General features: G+C 48.1%; 1 protein-coding gene across 9 annotated transcripts in view; it reads right to left on the reverse strand.

Annotated features, from left to right (window-relative positions):
- Window positions 1-2,592: 2,592 nt before the first annotated feature.
- Window positions 2,593-27,738, reverse strand: part of PROSER3 (proline and serine rich 3) — a 47,424-nt gene continuing 22,278 nt past the window's right edge. For 5 of the 9 annotated variants that reach the window (XM_077337053.1, XM_077337051.1, XM_077337052.1 and 2 more), the window contains 12 exons: window positions 23,118-23,371; window positions 19,463-19,571; window positions 17,390-17,694; window positions 16,996-17,162; window positions 12,073-12,134; window positions 11,099-11,178; window positions 10,805-10,938; window positions 9,207-9,349; window positions 6,488-6,982; window positions 5,026-5,197; window positions 4,115-4,196; window positions 2,593-2,944 (listed from right to left, as the gene is read on the reverse strand). In XM_077337053.1, coding sequence (XP_077193168.1) covers window positions 2,881-2,944; window positions 4,115-4,196; window positions 5,026-5,197; window positions 6,488-6,982; window positions 9,207-9,349; window positions 10,805-10,938; window positions 11,099-11,178; window positions 12,073-12,134; window positions 16,996-17,162; window positions 17,390-17,694; window positions 19,463-19,571; window positions 23,118-23,128 — 1,824 coding nt within the window. In that variant the 5' untranslated portion in view covers window positions 23,129-23,371 and the 3' untranslated portion in view covers window positions 2,593-2,880. Of the gene's footprint in view, window positions 2,945-4,114; window positions 4,197-5,025; window positions 5,198-6,487; window positions 6,983-9,206; window positions 9,350-10,804; window positions 10,939-11,098; window positions 11,231-12,072; window positions 12,135-16,995; window positions 17,163-17,389; window positions 17,695-19,462; window positions 19,572-23,117; window positions 23,372-27,738 lie in introns of all 9 variants that reach the window. The other 4 variants (XM_077337049.1, XM_077337056.1, XM_077337057.1 and 1 more) reach the window with 2 other exon arrangements.

Consider the following 27,738-nt stretch of genomic DNA (forward strand, 5'->3'; position numbering starts at 1 on the left):
TGTAGTTTAAACCCATTACTGTGTGTCCTTTCCTCTGCAGCCAACGGAAACAGCATCCTGCCCTCCTCCAAGAGACAACCTTTCAAATACTTAAAGAGGGATAGCATGTCCCCCTCTCAACCTCCTTTTCTCCAGGCTGAACATTCCCAAGTCCCTCAACCTATCTTCATAGGGCTTGGTCCCTAGCATACAAAAGGTCCCAGGTTCAATCCCTGGTATCTCCAGTTAAAAGAACCTGAGAGTAGGTGATGTGTAAGACCTCAGCCAGTCCAAGTAGACAATACTGATTATGGGGCATAAAATACTGGGTATAAAAAAGCCTTTTCTTCTTCTTCCGAACGAACAGTGGTCTAACGCGGCTTCCCGTATTTATGGCCCTCTTTCTAAAGCAACAGTTCGTTTCAGCCAAAGCAAAGTGAGGCTGGCCTACCATCATGCATTGCTCTTGCTGGAGGTTCCAACTACAAACAGATTTACCTGGTTCTTGGTCCCCCTCCTGACTTAAAACGACCCAATTTTGCTTGAGAAGGAAATTCTCCTTTCTGTATAGTACTGGGAACCTCTGGATCAATGGCCCGTGAAAGTGATTGGCAGTAGGCTGAGGACCAACCAAAGGATATCATTATTCACACAGCTTCACAGCTCATGAAACGTGCAGCCACACGCAATGAGGGTTCCCAGCTCAGACTGATACTTTATTTTTTTAAAATAGCTTTAAGATAAATGTATGGAGTATTATTATTATTAATAATGTGATTTATTTCCTGCCACTCCCAACGATGGCTCGTGGCGGGTTACAAGGCCCTCAATAAAAATCCAATAAAACCCCCATTAAAAGAATGTTCAAAAATACAACAAATACAGTGAACAAGGCAATAAAACAACTTGATCCCTGCGTCAATAATCCAGTAACCTACTACGGGGGAAGGGGAAGGGCCCTCACTGGCAAGACAACCCCAGGTGCTAACACTAGCCCTGGGGGGGGGGGGGGCAACAATCTTCCTCACTGCCCTGGCCTCAACTGTAAACCTGGCAGAAGAGCTCCATTTTGCAGGCCCTGCGGAACTCAGAAAGTTCCCGCAAGGTCCACAGCTTGATTGGGAGCTCATTCCACCAGGTCGGGGCCGAGATTGAAAAAGCCCTGGCCCTGGTTGAGGCCAGGCATGCTTCTCTAGGGAGGGAATCACCAACAAGTTGGCATAGGCCAACAGGCGGTCCCTCAGATGTGTGGGGGCCCAACCCATGAAGTGCCTTAAAAGCCCAAAACCTTGAACCCGATCTGGGCCACAACCAGCAACCAATGCAGCTGCCTCAGCACAGGCTGGATATGGGCCCTACAAGATGTTCCTGTGAGGTCCCTAGCAGCTGAACTTTGTACCAGCTGCAATTTCTGGGTCAAGGACAAGGGCAGGCCCGAGTGGCCTACCAATGCAGGGGTAGTCAACTGTGGTCCTCCAAATGTCCATGGACTACAATTCCCACGAGCCCCTGTAGTCCATGAACATCTGGAGGACCACAGGTTGACTACCCCTGTGCTAATGGATATTAGCTATGAGAACCTCCCTTGGACAGAAATAGTTTCCCTAAATTTCAGATGAAGAGTCCAAAAAAGGCAAAGACTAGCCCTGACATCATGCCCTAATGGTAAGCGTCTAGAGACATCTGGTTGCCCACTGTGGGAAACTGAATGCTGGGCCAAGGGGAATGTTTTATCTGATCTGCAGTGAAAGCAGAGGGAATGGGTGGCATGTGCTTTCTTGGGACTATTAACTTCTGAGCCTTCATGTCCTTTCCCACAACCAACCGGTTAATGGCTTTAAAGGGGTTCAGAACATTCATGGAGGGTCCATTGATGGCCCCCGGCCACAGAGACTGAATGGAGCCTCACTTTCCAGAAGCAGAAAACTGGAATACCAGTGCTAGAAAGCAGCACCAGGGAAATGTCTTGGCCTTTATACCTCGTTCATTGGCCCCCGAAGGATAGGGGCCCGCTGGGTGCTTCTGGAAGTAGGTGCCGCCATTGTAAAGGCAGAACCAATTACTGGCAGCCCTCACACAAATAAAGGGGCTTTCTCTCTGGTCCTTCTAACTGGAGAAGGATCCAAGATCACATAAATAGAACCCACAAATCCACTGTGCAGTGGCAGGGGCTAAGAAGCACCAAAGCAGTACAGCACCCCATTCCCACTTCAGTCATATTCTTTCTGTGTGCGCTATCCTCCCCTTTCCCTATTGGGCGTGTTTCCCTGTGTGCGCTCATACTCCCATTTTCCTTCCGCTTCCATGTGTACATCCACTTGGCTGTGCCTCCTGCGGCAGCCATTTTGTGCTTGGCACCGCCTCCTGTGGCAGCCATTTTGTAATGGTGCCCACCACCCTGCTTCAAAATTACAAAAGGTGCCCATGATCTCAAATGGGTGGAGGACCTTTCCTCTAAGGCCGCTGGCCGGCCTCTGTGAAACAGGACGGTGGACCAGACAGGCTATTGCTCTGCTCCAGCAGGGCTATTACATTCTCTGAAGAAGAAACTGCAAGCAATAGCTCTAAGAACTGGACAGTTAACTTCCTTCTTGCAAACCATCACAATTTCGCTTTGATCCAAAAATACACTTTTATTTTAGTTCTGTCACAACCAAAAAATACACAGAGAAACCATGGAAACAGGGCACTATTTATGTGGTACGGACACCTCTACATAACAGAGCCGGGCTTCTGTGACTATACACCAATGCTGATAGGTGCAGAGTTGCGTAACTGAACCCAAAATGTGCAAGCAGTCATGGTGCTTAGCCCTTTGCCCCAGGCCTTACGCACCCCCCTTCTGCAGAAAGGGGTGCCCAAAACATATTGCAGAGGGAGAGAAGGCAATACCAGAGTCAGTCACGGTTGGGAGAAGTCCTCGTTGGAACGGTGACTCAGCTGAGCCACCTGAGCATCCACAGCCCTGCAAGGAAAACAGAGCACAAATGCAGAACACCTTTGATGGCCAGAGGGCACCAGAGCAACACCGAACATGTGGCCAGAGCTAACGTGCAGAGCAGCGCAAGAGAGGCTAAGCTGTCCCTGAAGGGTCACAGAAGCTGCCTCTGGTCTAGAGCAGTGGGCGCAACTGACTGATAGAGCTATGATACAGCTATGTGCCAAATTCCACAGTCAGAGCTGGGCACTCTAAAGGGGGGGGGGAATCATGGGGAGAAAAAGATTGAAGATTTCAATACAATTTGGCTTGATTTGGCAAATTACTTAAGGAAATTTTCAGACTGGAAGGTATGTGAACTAGTGTTGTAATGCAAGACTTGGAATTATGACGAACAGCTGAAATGTAATAGATGAAATGGACGTTGTTTACAGGATTCAAAAGTTTTATGAAGCTACAGGGTCGTGTTGGGGTGAATTTTGTTTTTGGTGGGGAGTTTCTGTTGATTGTCTGTTATTTAATAAATAAATGTTTAAAAAATCATGGTGGTCCACCAAGGTAAACTGAATTCTACAAGCAGCTTAAGGTAATTCAGCCAGACTTGTGAGATTACCACGCACTTCCTGCATGTGCATCTTCATGGTCACAAGGACTACAAATTTGGGGGGGTTTTTGGAAACGAGATTGAGCCAACGAGAAGCTGAATTATTTACTCAATGCTACGTTCTCTGCTGAAGTGAGCCTGACTGGATTTCAGCAATGAATGCACACAGCCTTTCCCACCTCTGTGTATAAACAGATATGCCATCCCCACCAACTTTATGTAAGGCAAATCTCTCACAAAGCAGGTAAAAGCTTTCAATTAACATTCATACAAGAAAGAATCCCATTATCTTTGTAAGGGCCGGAGGTACTGATCATCATTTTAATCCCCCCTCTTCCTCCAAGGAGCTCAGGGGGGTATTTATCTCTCCCCTCTCCCTTTTTTTAATTCTCTTGATTACATTGCAGGGGAGATTAGCCCGAGAGATAGACACACACGGTGCTCACTTCAGCAGCACATATACTAAAATGGGAATGGCACAGAGCGATACACACACATTGACTCGCCCACGATCGTGCAAGAAGGCCAAGTAGGGGACTTGAACCCAGGACCCCTTGGTCCAAACCCAAAGCTCCCCCCGCTGTAGCACTGACCTCAGCTGGCTGCGCAACCGGTCCCTCTGGCTCCTTAGCACCTGCAGCAGCGGATCCTCCTCAAAATCTGTGCCATCCGAGTCTGCAAAAACAGAAGCCGCTCCAATCAGGCACCGCCTCCTTTCCAGGCAGCCCTAAGCCCGGAGGGCTCCCTGATTGATCAGTGAGTCTTCCCCTTGAGGCCGTGCAGTATCGCCTCCTGTCCGGGTTCAATCCACCTTCACGCTTTCACCGCAGCCTTCCTCCTGGCCTCCACTACACCACTACCTGGCTCAATGACTTCTTCTTCTTTTAGGGGATGCATCTGCATTGCAGGTTGGGTGGTGCTCCCATTGGGGTGGAAGCCAAAGGCGTAGCATGGGCAGGGGTGGGGTAGGGTGGGAGAAGAGTGCATCACCAACTGGTCCTGTGCAGCCCACGACCATCCCACCAATATGGCTTTGGGCCATATTGGGCAGCTTCCAAATTCCCCAAATGCCACGCGTGGGACTCATTTGCCTCTGTAGATGGAGGTGGAGTGGGCCACGCTCAGCAGCAGATGACTCAGAGTTTGTGGGCCCTTTGGGGACTTGTGCCAATCCACAGGTGACCAGCCCTGCCTTTAGGCGCCTATGCTCCCTTTTCTCTCCAGCCGCCTATTGTAATTTTCTCTTCGGCAAGTGCTCTTAAACTGAGGCCAACTCGTTCATGCAGAGGGGCAGCTCTGCCCTGAGCACATGCACACATATGTACATATACACACACACACGCCCCAGGAGTCTGAATGCAGATTTCCCATCCAGAGGTTACAGCAGACCAACTCAGGACTGATGATAAAGAAGACTACAATAGACAGGGAGTAAAATTCCACCCCGTTTAAGGACATCGCAGAAATGTAGGCAGCTACCAATGCCTGGCCCTGATCAGCCCACCTTCAGCCTGCTCCAGGAGCTGAGCAGCCATGCTCAGGAGCTCTGGATAGGATGGAGGGGCAACAGTATGCGGCAGAGACTCCTTCAGGCCCTTTTTCTTGGAGTTCCTCTTCAATTGACCCCGCTGGGGCGCTGGAGAATCCGGTGAGGAGAACAGCCTTTCGGTCACCACCTGGAAAAAAATTTATTTTCCCCTACAGCAGCCTTTCTCAACATTTTTACCATTCAGAAACCCTTGAAACATTCTTCAGGTTTCAAGAAACTCCAGAAATTGCGCAAACATACAGAATATGGTTGGGAAGCAGAGTTGTGGAAATGCCCACTAGGGGCCCCTCCCCTTCTCACCCCCTCCAGGCCCATCACTGGGGGGGAGGGGGCAGGTTGACATGGCCATAAATGGTCATGTGACCTGATAAAAGTTTAGCAAATTTTTAAAGTTTATAAAAGATTATTTAACTCCCATCCATTCAGGAGGCCCTTCCATGGCCATCAAGAAACCCCAGAATTTCATGAAACCTTGGCGGAGAAAACCTGTTCTACAGTATCACATAGTAATAAGCAATATTAGAAGTGTGGCAGCCTGGAGCCATCCTTCCCAGAGCACCAAGATAGTCTGTGCTGCTGCTGCCCTGCTATAGGGGGGGGGGGGGGTGGGGGCTTCTTGACTACAAAACACTTTCCCTTTTTCTGGAATCTCCCAGAATCCCACAGCCCTGCTGAGGGATCCCCTCCCACAGAACCCCTGAGCTCCCAGAGAAATGGGAAAGTCAGGAAGCATTGCCCTGAGGCAGTGGCTGGGCCTCCTCCACCTCCCTACTGCCCTGTTGGAAGTCAAATAGCACCTACTTGCTTTTATCAACAGGGGCTGCAGAAGGAAATTGGGAACATAAAAAGCTGGAGAAATAAGTGTTCAGGGCAGAAAGGGCATCTGGAACATGGGGGCAGGACTTTTGCTGAGTAGTCAGCTTGGTGTAGTTATGAGTTGCTGCATTGTGCAGGGGATTGGACAAGATGAACCTGGAGGTCCCTTCCAACCCTATGATTCTATGTAGTGGTCAGAAGAGCTGATTTCAAATCTGGCGAGCTGGGTTTGATTTCCTGTTCCTCCTCCACATGCAGCCAGCTGGGTGAACTTGGGTTGGCCACAGCACTGAGAAAGCTTTTCTGACCGAGCAGGAATATCAGGGCTCCCTCAGCCTCACCCACCTCACAGGGTGTCTGTTGTGGGGAGAGGAAAAGGAAGGTGATGGTGAGCCTCTTTCAGACCCCTCCTGGTAGAGAAAAGTGGCATATGAGAACCAACTCTTCTTCTTGTCTGGGGTCACTGGAAGCCCCAGCCTAGCCCTCCATTTCTAAGCCTGTAACAATACAAAGTTATATTTCACCATAGATTTAAGGTGATCTAGATTCTGCCTGAGAGTGTAATGGAAACCATGCAGATCTCCAGACCCTGTATCAATACCTCTCCCAGGACATGCTGAATGTGTTTCCCAGGACTGACGGACGGCTTCACAGAGTCTCTGGGGGCTTTGGGCCTGCCCTGCTCAGTTCTGAATAGGCACTGCCTTCTGTTGGGTTCAGTGTACACCTTCTGTACAGGCCGAGCTGTCCCTCGGGAACGATTTGGTGGGCTCAGGTCCAAAGGTTTGGCGACCCCTGCAGGCTCTGGCGAGGGAAGAGAATCCAGGGACACGGGGACAGGATCCTTTCTCGGAACTGGTCTCTTCACGCCTTGTGTTCGGTTCGGCTCAGAATATCCAAGCATCGCCTTCTGATCACTGAACGGAGCTCCTTCAGCAGGGGGCTGGGAAGATGGTCCACCTCTCGACTGGTCCGTGCAGTAGTAGGGATGACTGTCCAGAATATGTCTTAGCTGGGCCTCAGATGTTGGCAGCGCTGTTCTGTCTTTGCTCTGCCAGCTGGTGGGCTCTGGTGTCTTTGGAGCTGCTCTGCTCATCTGCAGGAAACAAAAACATATGGAAGAGCCCAGATCGCACCTGATTTGACCAGGAATGTTGACTGTACAGGTCTGTCCCTGCCTACCTGACGGAACAGCTGAAGCTCAACCCCCCCAAGACAGAGGTCCTATGGCTTGGTAGGAAGGGGACAGACCTGGAAGCACGGTTACTCAACCTGGACAGTTACTCAACCTGCAACTAAACATCTCTCACTCTGCCAGGAACTTGGGAGGGATTCTGGAATCCTCTTTGTCAATGGAGGCCAGGTCACCAGAGTAGCCCAGCGGGCATTTTCCATCTCTACTAGAGCCCTATCTGTCCCAAGAACACCTGCCCACAATGAAGCACGTGATGGTCATCTCCAAACTAGATTTCTGTAATTCACTGTATGCAGGCCTGCCCTTATCCCTGACATGAAAGCCTCAGCTGGTGCAAAATGCAGCTGCTAGGGTTCTCACTGGAACATCCTGGAGAGCCCATATCCAGCCAGTGCTGAGGCAGCTACACTGGTTAGCAGTTGGATCAAGTTTAAGGTTTTGGAATTGACCTTCAAAGCATACGCAGTCTGAGCCGAATGGACATAAGGGAGTTTGACTCCCTATGCCCCCTGTGGGGCTTTGCACTCTGTAGGTACACACAGGTTGGAAATCCCCATCCCTTGTGAGGTTTGCCTGGCCTCAACCAAGGCCAGGGCCTCTGCCTGTGGGAATGAGCTCCCGGAAGAGCTGAGGGTCCTGTTGGAACTTCTTCAGTTTTGCAGGGCCTGAAAGACAGAGCTCTACTGTCAAGCGTTTGGTTGAGGCCAGGACACAGACGATCTGGCCCTCCTCTGGGCCTTCAGCCCCCTGGATACATATATGCAACACCAAATTGCAGCCAGTAAGGGAGGGAAGGTGGAAGGGTTTTTTTTTTTTTTAGTATTGGTTTTATGGACACAGTGTTGTGAGCTGCCACGGGCCAACTGGTTTGGGAACGGCGGCATATAAGGCCAATAAGTAAATAAACAAACAAATAAATAAATAAACAAACAAACAAACAAACAGTATCTGAGGAGGATGTGTGCATGCACACAAAAGCTCATACCTTGAATAAAACGTTGGTCTCAAAGGTGCTTGGAGGTACATTTGTACACCAACATCAAGATGGTTATCCTTATGTACGGTTGTGTACACATAATAGCACTTAATTGGTGGACAGTTACAAACCGCGGTGGTTTTAGGCTAAGTATTCAGGTTGCTTTTAAAACCAGACAGACATTTACGGCAGATGTAAATTAGTAACTGCTTTCCCCTTCGCCACCCCACTTCTCTTCATTCCTTTAGAAAAGGCATTTAGTTTTCTCCCCAGGGGGAAATGGGGGGAAAGGATCACTAAGTTGACAACCGAAACATCAACACCAGCACGGGAAAACCGACCAGCTCATCAGCCCATCAAGGAGGCCAAAGCAGTGAGAAACAGGACTGCCACATCGACTGCTAGAAAAACAAGGGTGGCTTTTACAACATTTCTTCCGCCTCCTTTCCACAAGTAGATAGCAAGGCCTTGGATCTCTTATGCCCCACACCCTGCCAGTTGCTCAAGTTTCCCCACCCAAAGGCCAGAATCCACTCTCCCTTGACAGCCCTTGCCCTCCAGCTGCACTGCTCACACTGGATGCAGGAGCGTGTTTTTCTTTGACTGGTTCATCTCCTTTCTGAGTACTTGCAAGGCTGCCTTTGCAGATTCCCAAGTATCTCATTGATAAGTCATGAGCTTCAGAGATGGCACTCTGTGGTATGTGCCAAAAGTCTGTAGAACAGGAATGTGCTCTGCAAACAGACCACCACAAAAGCAGCAGTTTTGCTGCTGGTGCACCTGTCACATCAGCATCTGAACTAACGCTGCTCAGTGCAACAACCAACACAGAAGGCCACCGGACTGTTTTCCCCAGCTCCTGAATTCCAGCGCTGAGACCTGGGTGGCTCATTCATCTCAAAGTTCTACTATGCAAGACGTCCTGTTTTAATTTGAATGGAGTTTTTATTAACAAACTGCTGTAACCCTCCACGAGCTGATCTCTGGAGTGGCAAGGAATAAAAATATAGAAAAAGAAGAGAGAAGAGAGAGGAGGGAGGGGGGAGGGAGGAGGAGGAGGAGAAGGAGAAGGAGGAGGCTAGATAGCCATCCAACTCTATGATTCTAAGAAAAAGAAGAAGACTTGATGGTTTTCCTCCTCCAACCTACAGAAGGCAGCAGAGCAGCGGCTTTGCTGGCTTCCTCCATCTTCCGACGCAGGCGCCACTGGAACAGGATGTCATCCTCTGGTCTCGAAGAAGAATGGGATGGCGATATTTGGACGATGGGACAAGAGAGAGTGCCCAAGATGGCTGGGGAGAGAAGGACATCGGTGCACGTGAATTTTAAAAAGTTGTGCCATTAGTTCCCAAGATCACAGATGGCCTGGAGACCCATAGCCAAAAAAACACTCTGTATTATACTTCATACTATATCACTACAATATAGTCAAACTGCTACTACAGTAGCATCATAGCAGCTGTGATCCCCAGCCTTTTTGAACCTATGGGCGCCTTTGGAAATCTGACACGGCATCCACAAAATGTCTGACGCAGGAAGTGAAGCCAAAGCTTACCTTCAGCCACAGAGTGAAGATCTTGGTGTGGGAGTGGCAGATGATGCCAAAGAAATGTTGTTGTTTTTTTAAAAATCTGCACAGCTAACCTAGACAGTTTCCACACTGGGAACTTTGCTGCCTCAGCTCCTGTGTGGGAGCACAAATACAGGGTGGATGAGGTGCACCAGGCCAAATGCTCCCCCTGTGGGGGAGCAGGAAGAGCTGGGGCAACCTGCCCAGGCTCAAACTCCAGACTACAGGCCAGTGCGAAACCTCCAGTGCAGAAATGGCCCTAGTCTCTCCAATGGCCAATCAGAAGTCTTTCTGGGCAACCTCACCTAGCTCCTCCCACTTTCTAAAAACACCCAGCAGACCCAGGAAAGATATTGGGCAGGCATCACATTGGGAACCCTTGTACTGTTAGAACTACATCTCCCAATCTCCTTTACTTCCTGCACAGGGAATGATATAGGGGCCTCACCTCTCGATTGCAATGAGAGGCTGCTTTTCAATTCAACCCTTTAAAAACTTGGGGAAAGTGACACAGAATTCTACAGAACTTGGAATCCAATCCTAAAACACATGGTTCTGAAAGGTGAAATGCCTGGAATAGTAGACACAGGTGGCAGCACAAGGCAAACCATCACAGTCCTATAGACTTTCAAGAAGTAAATACATTTTGCAGGAAGACAGTTTGAATTCTAAACCTGCAGTCGAATCCTATGACTTCCATGGATTAAACTGCCGTATTTGCCGGCGTATAAGACGACCCCCCAACATTTCCATTCAAAATACAGTACTATGGCCCACTATGGGCAGCTATGTCTATCCCAACTGAAGTGCACCCGGCGTATAGGACGACCCCCCTCCCCACTTGGAGGCATGTTTTTCAGGGGGGGAAAGTAGTCTTATACGCCAGCAAATACTGTATGTGTGTATACATTTTTCCAATCCATATGGCTCCTACCTCTGCCACACATGCAGCTCCACTATCCCTTGGATCTTAAGAGATTTTATCAGGCGCTGCTGAGACATATTCCAAGTCTAGCTTTGCAGCCTTAAGGGATTTAAGTCTCGCTTAAGGAAAGCTAGCTGACATTTTCAGAATGCTGTATCCTTTTATGTTATATCCCAGTTTCTACCACAGTTACTTCCTCAATACAATATAAGCATGCCCCAGAGAAGACAGGCCCTGGATCCGAGATGTTACCTGTATGATGATGCCCCACCACTAGCTTCGGGGCCTGCCCAATCTGATCTGCATCAGCATTCGTGATGGTAGAAGCAGGGGTGCAGCCGAGTCCCTCAGAGCTTGCATGCCTGCAACTGCTCGAAGAGGATGTGCTGCATGCAAGAAGAGGCATCGGGAAAGGCTGTGTGTTAGCAAAGTGGCCACAAGGGAAGGCAAGGAGTCAAGAAGGCTGGGCCGAGGCCCAGGGATGGAAAGCCCAACAGAAACTGGGCCAAGCTAGGAGAAATGGTCCAAGGCACGGCAGCAGGTTACCTTCTGTGTAACAGCCTGGTTGCTCTCTCTTGCAGGCTAACTGTGTCAGGATCCAGGGTGGAAGAGTCTTGGGATTCTCCCTGCAAAAGGAAATATACAAAAGAATCGAGGAGGTTCTCCCACCGGCCTGCCCTATAGGAAGAAGAATGCAAAGAGAAAGTTAGAGGTGCAGTAATGACAAGCCTTAGAGGCTGCTGGCTTTGATGTTTTCCTTTTGCCTTTACAATCTACTAATGTTGCTTTTGTATGACACTCTGAATCCTTGGAGGGATTACGTGCTGTGGCCATTTTGAGGTTCTCCTTGACCTTCCAAAAATACTATGTTAGGATCATGGGACTGTGTGGACAAAAGAAACACAGGATGGGGGGTTGTGATAAAGAGGATAACTGGGTGACAGTGGATGAAAAAGCTGACTAGATCCACAGCAATGATTTTTTTTTAGTGGCATTTGTAGAGAACTCCTGTGACTGGGGAAATCAGGAACTACTTGCTGGCCATTCAGCCAGGATAACTGGCATCAGACTTAAAAGCAAAACAGGTTGCTCATGTCTGCAAATTCAGAAGTCAAAGCACAGCAATGCTCTTACTGGGGAGAGACACCAAGTGGTAAAGGTCATGGTAAGTCCCATACACAAAGCTGAATGAACCCACCAAGTTGGAGCACTTGCATAAGGAATTTTCCCACTTTTGTAGTAGATATCCTGTTCTTTCTCAAAAGAAACATCAGTCAGCATACATGAGATTATGTTATTGTGTGCTCACAACAACCCTGAGAGGTAGGTTAGACCCAGACCATCAGAACTGTCTCAAAGTTACCCTCTGAGCTTTATGGCTGAGCAGAGGTTTGGTCCCAGATTGCCTGTGGGATAAAAGAGTTCACAACCTGAAATAAGGATAGACAGAAACTCAACAGGTCAGACTGCAGAGAGAAGTGATTCCCCTCAGACCTCACAAACAGTGTTGTTGTACTCACTGAAGGAGAATGGTCTTGCACGGGACTGAAAGAAGATGGCTTCCCTCCATGCGAGCCCCAGTCTGCAAGGAAACACCTGCATTAAACAAGACAGGTCCACCATCTGCATCCTCAGGGAACTCCCACAGTCTGAGAAGGTCATTCCCACCACAGCCAAAGACCCGTAGAGCTCCATCCCAACCACAGATCAGCCTGTGGGAAGACCAAACATGTCGGCCAAGAGTTCCCAGCACACCACTACAACTCTATTGCTGAGTAAGGAGTGCTGGGCCACATATGACCCTAGCGGTGTGAATCTGTGCAGAATTACTCCAACCTAAATCCATGAGTTTACACCCGAGTAACTCCGGACAGGATTGTCCTCCAGTTAATAAAAGAGATTCCTAAAATCCTCTTCTTGCACTGTGTCACTTTAAGAAGCTCTACTTGGGCTTTCCTTTATCCCTGACCTGGAAACTACAGCTGGTACCAAATGCAGACGGCCCAGGGCCTTATGCAGACCCCATGGAGAACCCATCTTACACTTGTTCTACAGCAGCTGCACTGACTGCTCGTTGAATTCCAGATCAGACTTAAGGGGCTGTTTTTAACCTTTAAGGCCTTATGCAGTCTGGGACCTGCACACCTGAAGGACCGCCTCCCCATATAGACCCCCGAAGAGCACTCAGCTCAGCGAATTCTAACCTGCTGGTGGTCCCTGGCCCCAAAGAAGTGCACCTGGCCTCGACCGGAGCCAGGGCCTTCTCAGTCATGGCTCCTCCGCCCTGCAGGAATGCATTGCTGGCAGAGACCGGGGCCCTGACGAAACTCCCAAAGTTCCAAAAGGCCTGTAAAATGGTTGTCTTCCACCAGGTGCTTAAATGAGGCCAAGGCCATACTGTTAGAATCTCAATGCTCCCTTCCTGCCCAGTCCCTTGCTAGGGCCTTCGCCAAGGCCACTATCCCAGGTTAAACCTGGCTAGTTCAGAATAAAGAAAGGACTGCACCAAGGTTATATTCTTTCCCCCTTCCTGTTTAACTTGTATGATGAGATCATCTGCTGGTTCCCTCCCCCAGACACCCTTCCATAACTGAACAATTTGATCTCCCCAGGGTTGTTGTTATTCATGCTGTGTTGTAATTGTTACCGATAGATTGTTGTGATGTTCTATTGAAAATTGTATAATGTTATAGATTGTTATAATGTTCCATGTAAATTTATGCAATGCTCCATGTCAACTGCCCAGAGCCGTAAAGAATGGGCGGAATAAAAATCTAAATATAAATAAACAAACAAACAAACAAATAATGAGATGGAACTCAAAGAATCAAACATTGGAATTAAGACTAGAGAAAGGAATATGAATAATCTTCGGTATGTTGATGACACGACCCTCCTATCAGAAACTAAAGAACAGCTGATTACAAAAATCAGTGAAGAAAGCAAGAATGTCAGCCTTTGCTTTAAGTTTTTTTTAAAAAATTACCACTGCAAAAAACAGACATGCGACAATAACAACTGATGGTGAAGAGACTGAATGTGTTTAAGAATTCATTTTTTTTAGATCGCAAATTGATAGGAGTGATTATTGTAGTATGGAAATAAAATGTCAAATTGCTCTAGCAATGATAAGCTTGAACCAAGCATAGAAAAGCAAGGACATCAGCCAGATCACCAAATGTAGATTAGTCTAATCTATCATATTTCCAATAGTCAATTATGGCTGTAAAAGTTGGCTGATGAAAAAAATCAGACAAGAGGAGAATTGATTCATTTGAATTCTGGTGCTGGAAAAGGCTTCTGCAGATTCCATTGACAGAACAAAAGACAAACAAGGAAATACTAAACCACATAAAGCCTGATATATCACTGGAGGACAAAATCATGAAACACTTGCTCACTTATTTTGGCCATATCATGCAACCCAACTCATTGGAGAAAGCAATTATGCTAGGCTTGGTCAGTGATAAAAGGAAACCAGGCCAACACGAAGGTTAGACTTGATCAAAATGAACACTGGCCAGATAAAACTAAAAGTAGTGGTGCAAGATCAAACGACAGTTGGGTCACAGGATAACCAAGAGGCAGCTGTGCCATAGGATCACAGCCAAATCATCATTATATTGTACTTAACGCTCCTTGTGTGCACTAATATTTGCTTTCCCCATTCCACGTACAATATTACAGCAATTTACCTTGGTTATTTAGACTTGTTATACATTACTGTACTTCCCTTTAATTTACTTTAAGTTTAAGTGGCCAGCAGCCACTATGGGATAAGAATCTTTGAAAATACTCTGGGAGCCAAGCAGAGGACGAAGAGAAGCACCTTGAACTGAAAATGGTGGTTTCCCACACAGAACCGAAGAAACTTTCGATGACCATAGTTGATTGGAATGTGCTGATATTTCTCTTTTATGTCTAGTGAGGCGAGAAACTCTCCCTCCTGTATCGCTTCCGTGATGGAGTAGTGGAGGGTTTCCATGTGGAACTTCTTTGGCTGTATGAACCTGTTGAGCCACTTGAGGTCGAGTATGGCTCAGCAATCGCCGTTCCTTTTTGGAACGGTGAAGAAGATGGAATACAGGTCGCAACTTTGTTCCTTTGCTGGGGCCTATTCTATAGTCTGTAGCTGTTTCAGATGATATATGGCCAATAAGTTTCTTTGCTGTTTCTCTGGGTTGTTGCTGAGAGGAGAATGAATTTCTTGTGTGTGTGTGGGGGGGGGACATGAAACTCCTATGTGTAATCTTGACTACCTCCAGTGCCCATCTGTCTGAGATGGTTTCCTTCCACTTTTTTCTGGAAGTTGAACAGCCTGCCCCCCACCAGCCTTTCATCTGAATCCGCAATCAACTGGATCATCTCCCTGGCCCAGACTACAGTGGCCCTTGATACTATGGAAGCCATTGATGAAGCTCTCAGCGCCATGGCAGATGTGTCATGTAACTTTCTTAAAGCATAATCTGCTTTCTTGTCTGAAGTATCCTTCATTGACCCTTCCCTGTCAAGGAGGAGGCCTGGTGACTGAAGAGCCACAATGGGCACATTGCCAATTGGCACTTGGAGAAACTGTTCCGCATAGTCAGGAAGATTACAAAGCTTCTTGGCATAAGGAGGGAACTGCTTGTGAGGCATGGGTTTTACCCATTCCTCCCTGAACTGTTCCTTTAAAAATTCAGGTAGGGGAAACAGGTGGGAAAAATTCACTTTTCCCCTCAGCCTGCTTTGCCTTACATGGAGCCTCATCGCTATCCTCAGCAGTGGTCTGTTTTAAACCCAAGGCAGCCAAGGTCCGCTCCAAAAGGGAGGGCTATTCCTCCAACTTAAAGAAACTCTTCAAGGGCTGTGGCAATTCAATACTCAGTTCCAGCTCCTCGTCGATGAGGAACTCTGTGTCAGCTCAAGAGCTGCAATCTGAGGCCAGATCCGCCTCCCTATCAGGACTACATCTTTGCTTCCTGGCTGCTCTTGTTAGCCATGAGCACCTGAGGTTAGAATGATCTGAATCATAGTCTCAGAGGGGAGGGGAGAGGGAGATGACTCATGTCCTCCCCAAAGCCCTTGCCCGCATCCCAGGGCATGTCATATAGGCTGAACCTTGTTTCTGATTGAATCTTTAACTGCTGCCAATAAATCAGGGGTAATAGAAGACGACGCTTGCCCAGCGGGCCTTACGTTTCCCTCCATGTGTCACGAGTTGTCATTAGAAGCCCGCTCCTCTGCTTCATGAATGTTGGAAGCGTGCTCTGCCACGGAGTCTGGCCACACATGGTTCCCATGGACCAGGGGCACTGCTGCGGCCACTATTTTGATCCATTTAGTTGCTTCGCCACCTGAGTCCACTCCGAGCAGATGCGGGATGGCCCCCATGGACGGGCCCACTGGCCTAGGGAGCTCCAAATGTCCTCCCACAAACCATGCAGCCAAGTCCCAGTCGCCCAAAAGGGACACACTCTGCCACATGTCCATCATGCGGCTCACTGCGCTTTTGACTTCCCAAGGAGATCTGAGCCCAAATGGCCAAACCACGGCTCCTCCACTAATTAATACTAAAAACTCCTCTAGAAGTGCCCAAAGAAGGAATAAGAGTGAGCCGGGGAAGAGAGGCAAGAAATTAGGTAAGAAATAACGATACAGCGTAAGCTATCCTGCTAGCCTAGCGAAAGGTTGCTTTGCCTAGCAGAGGCAGGAAAGAAATGGAGCTTTGGGTGACACCCTCTACAGGAAGCAGGAAGGGGGGGGGAGTTCCTGCCTTCCTAAAGCGAGGGGTGGAAATTGACCCAAAGATGTCTTCTGCCTCTGGGGAAGAAAGTCTAGACTTGTATAGACTCCAGTGTTTTTAGAATGCTTTTATGTACAGCCAGTCATTAATCGATCAATGCTACACAAAGAAGCATGCTTCCTGTATAAGTAACTATAGAAGGATTGGGATTGCATCAACAAAAATCTATATATATTCTATAATAGTAGAACTGTAAGAGCACAGTGAGTGCTGTTCATGGATGGGATCCTGTACATTATCCACCAGTGCTAAGAAACTTCACTTCCTGAATCAGCAGAAAGGTGGAAGGCAAAGCTCTATTTCTGCTTTGTCTTCCCCTATTCAACTCTACCTTCATAACAGTTTGGCACAGTGGTTAGGAGCCGTTCCCTCTAATCTGGAGAACTGGGCTTGATTCCCCACTCCTCAGTATGCAGCCAGCTGAATGACTTTGGCCTATTCACAGTCCTTGCAGAGCTCTCTCATCCCCACCTATCACACAGGGTGTCTGTTGTAGGGAGAGGCGGCAATTATAAGCCGCTTTGAGACCCCTTCATGTAGTGAAAAGCGGGGTACAAAAAACAGCTCTTCTACAGCATTTCTACTGGCGCACAAGGAACCAAGAACCTTCCTAAGCCCCGCCTGAGATGACCTGACCCAACAAAGGCATTCGCTGCACCTGTGTCTTTCCTGCTGGCACTTGAAGATGTTGATGTCTCTGTCTTGGAGATGTCACCTTCAGAAGGAGAGGAATGGCTAAGCCACCAAAAGGGAGGCGACTTCCGGCCGGGCGTCCAGCGCTCTCTACGATTGGTGGGCTGCCCGTAACGGAATCGCTCGATGTATCTGCCAAGGGAAAGGAGAAGTCACATCACGTGCATGGACAATGCTGCCCCGGACGAAGGACTCACTTGAGCCGCTGGTGAAAACGGAGCGCCAGAAATCTGCTATGTGGCACACTCGTCAAGGCCACTGAACAAGCTGGACTGCCATGTCCAAGCTCTCAGGACCCAGGGATCCCGTCCCGCCTCCTCACCATCTCACAAGGGGAACTTCTACTCTAAGGCGCTCACCTGGCAATCACTGATTCACTATCTGAAAAAGAAGCGATGGAGCCCCGGAGCTCTGGAGAGGCCAGTGCCTTGGTCCCCGAAGTTTGCTCTGAGCGATGTGCCTTCGCTTCCTCCGGGGTCAGGGAGGATGAGCTGCGCTCAGTTGACGGCCACGACTCGTAGGGGCTTGCGGAGTCTGAGTTAGGAAGCTGTGCCCCCTGGCAGTTGGAATCAGGCAGGGGACTCAGATGCGGGAGGGTAAAGGTCTCGGCCTCCTTGGGGGAGGCAGGGCGATTTCTCTGTTGCAAACGGGATGGGCTCAAAGCCTAGGAGGAAGGAGGGGGAAAGTGAGTACCCTCCCTGATTCAAAGGGTGGCTGCAAAGTCTCCAACACCCTGCAAAACCAGCCAGGATACAACTGCCTAAATCTAGTGCTCTATGAACGCCTCTTTTCTTCCTTGCCTTGCTCAGCCCAGCTTCCAAGGCAAGCTGGATATTGGGCCCCAGAAAAGAATATGACCGGGAAGCAGAGTTGACACACATTACTAGCTACTCTGCATTCACACTCCTTCCAGGCAAGGCAGTTAGTTTCACCCAGCCTCAAGATGGAGGGATCACCAGGATTGCCACAAGACCAGATTGGCTCCTGATGTTTCTGCTATATTTATTTATTAAAACATTTATATCGTACCTTTCCTCACAGTTCAAGGTGGCTTACAATAAATTACAATAAAACACGTTCAGTTTACAAACCAAAAGTAAAACAACAAAACCCCAGATCTCTCCCACCCTCTCCCCTTTAAAGATGCCTGCTCATTCAAACTCCCTCAAAAGCCTAGTCTAATAGGTGGGCCTTGCAGCTCCTCTTGAAGATCACCAAGGAGGAATCCCCTCTCAGCCTATTCAGGGAGCCCGCTGCAAAGAGCCAGAGCCTCAATGGAAAAGGATAAGGGTAGGGTGTGAGACTCAGATGGCTACTCCCAATTAGCAGACTTCATTCAAAGGAAATCTCTTTATTGAAAGATTCAAGTGGGTAGCCGTGTTGATCAGAAGTAGCACAACAAAAATAGAGTCCAATAGCCCCTTTATGACTAACAAAGACTTATTCAAGGCGTGAGCTTTTGAGTGCATGCCCTCTTCCTCAGGCTAAATGAACAACCATCATAACTGTAGAGATATAAGGCAAAAACAAATGGTGGCAAATTAGTAAACTGTGCCATAATATCCAAATTAAGCCCTATGATAAATCTTTGCTAAAACAGCTAATCAGTTATTTGAGTTCCGTTGTAGTTCACAAAAACATTGGAGAAATAAAACTGTCCATGTTAGTAATTAATGGCAGACTCTTAATTGATAGTAATTAATGGCAGACATTTTTCCCAGTTGTAAAAAGAAATAATTAAAAGAGACTAGTTGACAACTGTTGCACTGATAGTGCAACCATGGGCGATGTTTGGTCTGGAAGGGCTACAGATACAAGAAATATAAAGGGGTATAAAGGGGAGGGACCTGAGGAGAGCGAGGAAAATGATCTGGGGTCTGGGGACCAAGGAAAGAAATTTTCAGAGTCAGCAGTAGAATCGACTGCCTAAGGAGGTGTGGAGCTCCCCCTCACCGGCAGCCTTCAAGCAGCTTCTGGACAGATCCTTATCCTGGATGCTTTAGGCTGATCCTGCATTGAGCAGGGGGTTGGACTGGATGGCCCCTTCCAGCTCTATGATTTACTGATTACTTTGGGCTATTCACAGTCCATTCAGAGCTCTCTCAGCCCCACCTATCACACTCCAGACTTGCTACATTCCCATCTACCCCATACAATAACCAGGGCCCAAGGTGAGAAAACTAGGTTACAGTTCAAAGAGCTACATAAGATGCATGCATAGATAACTGACCCAAACATGCCAATAGCAGGGACCAGGTTTAATGGCAAAGGCAGCAATCATGGTTTTGACACAGGATCAATGCCAGAAGGGCCATCCCAAGTGATGCGATGGCCAAAAGATGGCCGCCCAATGACTGTAGGTGTTGCACAGGAAGATACGGCTCTCCAGAGTGATTCCCTTGGCCCACCATGTCTCCTCTCCCCATCCTTACCGTGGATCGCTCTCTCTGACTCAACGGCTGTGCCGGGGAAGGGTGATAATGGCTCTGGAAACTGGATGCCTCCAAGAAGGGGCTCCCCAGGTTGGAGAACACAGCTGCACTGTGGGTAGACAAAGGATCCTGGTTAATAAGGCTCACTCCTGCCTTAGTTTAGCCCCCTTTCTCACCAGGAAAGCAAAAAAATATTGTCAAGGAGATCCCTAGCCCTACCCCATCCCCTGGAAAGCTGATCCTACTGCTTACTTTTCGAGGCCATAACAGGTCAACCAATTATGTATTGAAAATATTTATACCCTTCTTCATGCGCTGCTAAAAGAGCAGGCACGAACTTTTCAAGCACGTTCAAGCCAAGTCCGTTGCATTCACGAACACAATGGGTGCTAGATTAGGGGGGTGGGAGAACACTGTGGATGGCCTCCCCCTCCCACAAGGACCTGGAAAGGCTTCAGGCAGCTGTTAGGGAACTCACCAGCAGGGGCAGCTCTCACATGGCAGGGATCTGCAGCCTCAGAGGGAAGTGGGAGGAGGGGGTAGTCAGGGGTGGGGAACGGAGGGCGATTGGCTGGCCGCTGGACAGACAGGTAAGCTGGTTAGAGGAGGAGACATTCAGGGGTGGGACAGCCGCCCTGAGTGGATGTTAAGCACTGAGTGGCACTTAAGCCACGAGACATGCTCCTCCTCCAAGGCCTTACCAGAAATATATAGTGGAACAGATGGAAGGGGAAATAATCTACCACATTTGTGTGCTACCAGCACCTCCACTTCTAAGTGGCCAAGCCGTGGCTCACCGGATTCCCGATGGATCTCATGATCCACCATGAGACACGCTCCTCCTCCAAGCCCTTACCAGAAATATATTATACGGAACCAATAGAAAGAGATTGGTAGGAGCACTGTAAAGGAGTGATAGGGAAATGCTCTGCTCAACTAAGATAGCAAAACTGGGAACACAGTGTGGTGGTTTGATGAAGCCAATAACTTCAGTGCTGCAAGAGTGGTCTTATACCAGATCATCAAGTCCACCTATCCCAACACTTGGGTGCACAGCAGCATTCCAGGGTCTGCACTGCTGTTATACAAAACCAAAACTAAATATTCCAGGACTCAACGTTAAGATCTTAAGGTATGCCTTCTTCTCCCGATTATAGGGAAACAACAACAAAATGCCAAGACTAAGAAAACAGCAACTTCGTTCTTATATCTCAGCACAAAACCAGCATCTCTACTGGCTTACAGAAGCAGCGCAGTCTCCTGCCCTCGGTCTTGCCCACTCCTAGTAGCCATATACCACCACACCAAGGGACTGGGATTCGCAACAATGGGGAGGTTGTAGGCATATTCGTACTGTGACATCCATGAGCAAGACGGTAGCCATATTGGTCTGCACTAGAACAGCTGGATTCAAGTCCAGTAGAACCTTAGAGCAGCCTTTTTCGACCTTTTGACTGTAGAGGAACCCGTGAAATAGGGGAAAATGTTGAATGCGGCCTCTTCAGAGGCTACTAGTTTAATAGGACACTTGCAAGGAACCCCAGAAGTGGTGACACACTCCTTCAGAGAAATGGGCATGGAAGGAAGATGTGGTAGCTAGCCAATCAATTAATCATTTATCGTTTCCATTGTTGAGAAAGACTGTAGAGCAGCCTTTCTTAACCAGGGTTTCATGAGACCATGGAAGGGTTTCCTGAATGGGTGGAAGTTAATTTTTTATATATTTTTCAAATTTGTTAAATATTTATTGGGTGATATGACCATATAGAGTCATGTTGACCTCCATCCCCTCCTAAAATGGCCAATGATGGGCATGGAGGGAGTGGGAAGGGGAGGGGCCCTGGGTGGACATGTACACAGCTCTGCTTCCTAACCGTATTCTACACGATCCACCACTTCTAAGGGTTTCTCAAAGCCTTGAGAATGCTTCAGGGGATTCTCAATGGTAAAAAAACTGAGAAAGGCTGCTATAGAGTAACAGGGAAAGTGGGCTCCAGTGACATCTAGTGATGTCAGCGGGCATCCAAACTTCTGGAAAACCCTTGGGGAGCTCTTGCTGGCTGGAAAACCCTGCCTTAAAGACACTGGTCTCTAATGTACAACTGGACTCAAATCTAGCTATCCCCAAGAAAGGGACTGAACACTGCATTTGGAGTAAGTTACATCATGTTCAAGAGCCTCTTGTGGCGCAGAGTGGTAAGGCAGCAGACATGCAGTCTGAAGCTCTGCCCATGAGTCTGGGAGTTCAATCCCAGCAGCCAGCTCAAGGTTGACTCAGCCTTCCATCCTTCCGAGGTTGGTAAAATGAGTACCCAGCTTGTTGCTGGGGGTTAAAACGGTAATGACTGGGGAAGGCACTGGCAAACCACCCCATATTGAGTCTGCCATGAAAACGGTAGAGGGCGTCACCCCAAGGGTCAGACATGACTCGGTGCTTGCACAAGGGATACCCTTACCTTTACATTATGTTCATAGGCAAAGGAGTGCTGTTTGCATGGGGTGTGTCCTAATTCTGGTCCTACCAGGCAACAGAGGAAGATAAAAGGGCTACTTTTCTCTCTTTTGGCTGGTTAACATTCTTCACTGCCACAGTATGTGGCCAATCAGGAAGAAGCAAAATGCAATTAGGAGTACAAAGGTTCATACAATGCAGAACCCTGTGCTCCTAAACTCCCAGCTGTGATTCAGTACCTGTGCCTTTGCCAACCTGGCATGATCAAGCAGGGCACGGGTTTGCTGAATCCCTGTTCACACTTCACCTCTGGATAGAAATAAGAATGATTCTACTAGTTACACAGGAGAGTGGGGGAGGATTCTAGATTGTAGAACTACAAATTACTGGAGGGAAGTATGATTTTGAATAACATAGCAGCTCGCTGCAGGTAACAAACCAGAATAGAGGAAAATGTTGAATGCAGCCTCTTCAGAGGCTACTAGTTTAATAGGACGCTTACAAATACAGTGTAAATGTGGAATATAAATGATTTTTTTAGAAAAACCATACAGCCAAGCCTACAATGTCATTTTGGGTTCCTTTATTTTGCAAAATTTATATCCTGCCTTTCTGCCTTCATATGGGGCCACCAAGGCGACCAACAAAAGAAAACATAAAATCTCATCTTAAAAAAAACAGTAAAACCAATATTATTTAAACAATTAGACAATCAAGAAGAAGAGTTGGTTCTTATGTGTCACTTTTCTCTATCCAAAGGAGTCTCATAAGCGGCCTTTCCTCTCCCCACAACAGACACCCTGTGAGGTGGGTAAGGCTGAGAGAGCCCTGATATTACCGCTCGGTCAAAACAGCTTTATCAGTGCTGTGGAGAGCCCAACGTCACCCAGCTGGCTGCACGTGGGGGAACAGGGAATCAAACCCGGCTTGCCAGATTAGAAGTCCGTACTCCTAACCACTACACCAAGCTGGCTCTCAACACATCACTAAAGCAGTTACAGTGCACCATGGGCATTCCTCACAGTAGTATCCCACACTGAGTTCTATTCCTGTTTCTCCTGGTTTCCTCCTAGGAGTTGTTCAACCTTTCCCCTTTTATCATCATCATCATTATTATTATTATAGATTTATTTCCTGCCATTCCCTAAGCGGGAGTGCATGCAACATTCTCCCCAGCACTTTCCTAGCAAATGGCCCTCCTACCTGGAATCCATCGCTCTGCACCCAGGCACTCAGCTTTCCAGGCACACAGCCTTGTAGACACCTTATCTACCTCCTTCCTCCATGGGGTGGCAAAAGCTTCCCAAAATCTGATTTAAAAATGTTTTTGGTGCAGGCATGCTTATTTGGCAAAATCTGTTCAGCCTCCTGGAGTGGATATGGCTTTCTTGTTCCCTCTGGAGTAGTTTGGAAATGGAGGACTAGAAGGAGGAAGATGGAGGCATGAAGAATGGGGCCTACAAAAGCAAAACAACAAGGAAGGCAGTTAATGAAAGGAAGAAAGGGACCTGTGCAGGACCTCTCTCGAAACGCCCTCCCCCCAAACACTCTCTGAAGTCCCACATTAATATCCTCAATGGGGAGGTCAGGACACTTGATTGCAAAAGCTGATGGCTAATATTAGGCCAAACACCATAATCTCTAGACCAGGGGTAGTCAACCTGTGGTCCTCCAGATATTCATGGACTACAATTCCCATGAGTCCCTGCCAGCATTTGCTGTTAGGGGCTCATGGGAATTGTAGTCCATGAACATCTGGAGGACCACAGGTTGACTACCCCTGCTCTAGACCACAGTTCCCCAAATGTGGCAGCCCCAAGAATGCCTAGTATTCCAAAGAGAGACAGGCTGTCCGCTTCAGACGCTGAATTCCTCACGGGGCAACAAGACATTCAGAAGGTAGCTTCCCTCATGCTCAGATACATTTATTTATTTATTTATTATATTTCTATACCGCCCTCCCCGGAGGCTCAGGGCGGTTTACATTAAACATATAAACAATACATGGAATAGAGTTTTCCATCAGAGCAGTAATGGTGGAAATGGCCATCAAGTCACTGCTGACCTATGATGGGTTTTCAAGGGTATGAATCTGCTGGTTTTCCCGAGCCCCCGGGACATTCACCTGGCCTTGACCAGCCTGGTGGAATGAGCTCCCGGAAGAACTAAGGGCACTGGCTGGAGTTATCAGTTTTCCGCAGGGCCCGCAAGACGGAGCTCTTCCGCCAGGCGTATGGTTGAGGCTGGGCTGAGGTCCTGGAATTATCATCAGTGGATCCCTTAGAATTAGAACAAGACCCTCGCTCCTAAGGAAAGAACTCTGACTGCTGCTGGGCAAGGGAGGAGTGATAGGGTATTAACTCCATAGAACATCCATCTTTTAATGTATTGGGGATTTTGTGGCTGGGTAGTTTTCTTCTATTTTCTTCTTTTATTGTAAACCGCTGTGAGTCTTTGAGAGCGGCAGTATACAAGTCAAAATGGAAGGAAGGAAGGAAGGGAAGGGAAGGAAGGGAAGGAAGGAAGGAAAGGCACATTCAGAGGTAGTTTGCCATTGCCCATTTTAGTGTAGCAATTCTGGACTTCCTTGGTGGCCTCCCATCCAGGTGCTAACCAGAGATGACACCTTGCTTAAGTTCCAAGAACTGACAAGGTGGGCCACAGAACCAAAGCACTACTCACTACCCTCCCACTGCTTACTACAGTTGTGAAGCGCTCCAAGGACCATGACACTTCAAATGCAACACTTGAGTTCTACAAATATAACACATTCGGCTGCTGCTTCTCTGCCAAAACTGCCACGGAAGCAGCCACAAGGTCCTCTGCACTGAGCCACTTTTCAAAAGGTCCCACCACTGTGGGGAAGAATTGCCTCTCACATGGCCTGGGAACCATGCTTAGCCTGCCAGTTCACCCAGCCCAAGGAATCTTCCACTTTGGTTATATCTATCAGGCACACAGACAGTTCCCAAATGTGATACATCCAGCAGAAGTCAGGCTTAGGGACACTTCTAGAGCAGATAAAGCAACTGTCATCTGGGATCTCCATCCTCTTTACAGCAGTCGCAGCTTCGGCTCCTGGGTAGAGCCAGGGGGGAAATTTCCGCCTGCGCTTGTTTATTCCAGTGCACAGTTGCTGAGGCAACAGTTTTTGTTTTTTTCCCCATGAAAGCATCCTGTTCACTGATCCCACCATACCATGGAGTAACTAACAGCATGAATCCCTTTTGCTCAGGAGGAATTTCATGGCTCCCAGTTAACGTCTGATCAAAGACGGAGCCGTTCATATTGTGGCATTGCTCTTTGTGCTTCTCTCGGCACTTGCTGCAGTAGGGACTCAAAGAGAGGAGGTTTCTTCCCCCACCCAGAGCAGGGCTTTGACTGGTTTGGCTTGAAATACCCTTAAAACTATTATTTGCCAAGAATGCAGTGGGGTCAGATCCGTGAGAAAAATGCCACAGCATCTCCGGTTCGTAGTCGGCTCACTTAAGGCTCAGTTTCCCCGATTCTTCTGCAAAAATACTCTGACTTAGAGAGCCCTTCATAGATCTCGGAACCTAAGCACAACCCACGCAGATTAGTATTTGGATTGGAAGTCTGCAAGTAATACCAGGGCTGTGACGTAGAAGAAGGCAATGTCAAACCACTTCTGATAGTCTCTTGCCTTGAAAATCCTATGGAGGTTGCCATAAGCTTTCTGTTGTGTGCAAGTTCCCTGTTCCACTTCCAACACAACAAGCATGGGGCTTCTAGCTACATAATAGTGTCACTGGATATGAACAGCCAGTTAGTTAGGATGTTGTACCATCCACCCAACACACCGCCAGCTGCCCTGTTGGGCCTACTGGAGGCGGTGACTGCCTGGATGTTGCAGATCCCTGAACTTCTGGGTCTGGGGAGACTTCAATATCCATGCTGGTTGTTCTCCCCGGGACTTGGCTCAGACCTGGTGTCAACCATAGCAATACTGGGATTCTCGTGATTTGTTACCAGTCCCACACCATCAGGTTGGCCATACCCTCAATTTGATCTGGTAGAGGTTGATCTGATGGTGGTTACCGCCATCCCATGGTCAGACCACCACACCCTGAAGGCACGGATTTGAATCCCACCCCTCTGTTTGGGCAGTGGGCATATTTTAGCACCCACACAGTGACTTATGGATCTGGAAGGATTCCTGAATGCTCTGCAGGACCCAATGCCTCCCAGCGACTCATTGGCAGAGCTGGTGGAGGACTGGCAGGTCCATCTATCAGCCACACCACTCCCCGACGTCTAAGAGCCAGTTCAGTGTAGTGGTTAGGACTTCTAATCTGGCACGCCGGGTTTGATTCCATGCTCCCCCACATGCAACCAACTAGGTGACCTTGGGCTTGCCACAGCACTGATAAAACTGCTCTGACCAAGTGGTAATATCAGGGCTCTCTCAGCCTCATCTACCTTCACAGGGTGTCGTGGGGAGAGGAAAGGGAAGGCAATTGTAATTTGCTTTGAGATTCCTTCAGGCAGAGAAAAGCAGCATATAAGAACCTACTCTTCTTCTCTTTGCCTTCATCTCAAACGGGCCCCCTGGCATTCCAGGGAGCCAGGTGAGAGAAAGAGGGAAATGAGATGATTAGAGTGAGTGTGGAGGAAGACTCACAACGAAGCTACAAGAACATCCTATCACACGCTTATGAGGGTATATGAGATAGTGGTAAAAACAGCTAAACAGGAGTTTTACACTGTCTCCATCGCATCTTTAAGTTCACACCCCACTCAATTATTTAGGGTAAATTAGTAACCACCCTAAAGGGAGGGCAACAAAGTAGTAGTCAACTGGAACATTAATGAGACTTTGGCAAGCACTTATGCAGATAAGAATCTCATCACTTTGCTGTGACCTCCCAGCCATGGTTGATGCAGAAGGGGAGCTGGAGATCCCTTGGCCATCTTGGAGGGATACATTTGATGGCTTTAGCTGACTTCTGTTAACCTAAGTGGACAGGTTGCTAGGCTCAGTCATGGCAACCACCTGTCCTTTGGACCCCTGCCCTTCCTGGCTCCTGAAATCAGGTGACAGAAGGATAGGAGGACCTCTTCAGGAGATTATCAACCTCTCCCTTATATCAAGAGAGTTACTGGAGAGCCTTAAGGAACCTGTAGTTTGCCCGATACTCAAGAAGCAATTTCTTGATCCCCATGTCCTAGCCAATTACCTATCTTGAATTTAGTGTTTACGGGGAAGGCTCTGCGGGTATGAATAGGTTGGAGACCTCCAACCCATAGGAAGCGTGCCTGGCCCCAAACAGGGCCACGGCCTTTTCAACCTTGGCTTGCCTAGTGGAATCGACTCCCACGGAGAGCAGGAAACACCCCCCCACACACACACGGAGTAAGAATTTAATGGCCATTTTAGGTTGCTTGAGCAGGGGAGTTGCAAAAGTCACACAGCTTGTGCCCATGACAGTGTGGCACTGTATCCATGCCAGTGCCAGCATGGTGTAGAGATTAAGTATGTGACGAGGTTTCCAGACCCCACTCAGGTGTAAAATTCAGTGGATGATCTTGGACAGCGTTCTCTCTCTTTCTGTCTCCTACCTAATCTATTTCAGAGTTGTTGTAATGATAAAATGGAGGAGAGAAGAACTATGTACACCTTCTTCAATGCTTCATCGGAGAGCAAAACGAGAAAATGTGTGATTAGGCAGTCTGTTATGCAATCGGCGGTGACAATTTGACAGTGAGCTGCTTCTATCCAGTCACGACTAGATTCTTATCTCACTTTCCCTCCCAGGAGCTCAAGGCAGGGTAGATGGGGCTCTCCTCCCTCCCATCATCTCCT

The sequence above is a fragment of the Paroedura picta genome, chromosome 5 (assembly GCF_049243985.1).
Source record: "Paroedura picta isolate Pp20150507F chromosome 5, Ppicta_v3.0, whole genome shotgun sequence".
NCBI lineage: Eukaryota > Metazoa > Chordata > Lepidosauria > Squamata > Gekkonidae > Paroedura > Paroedura picta.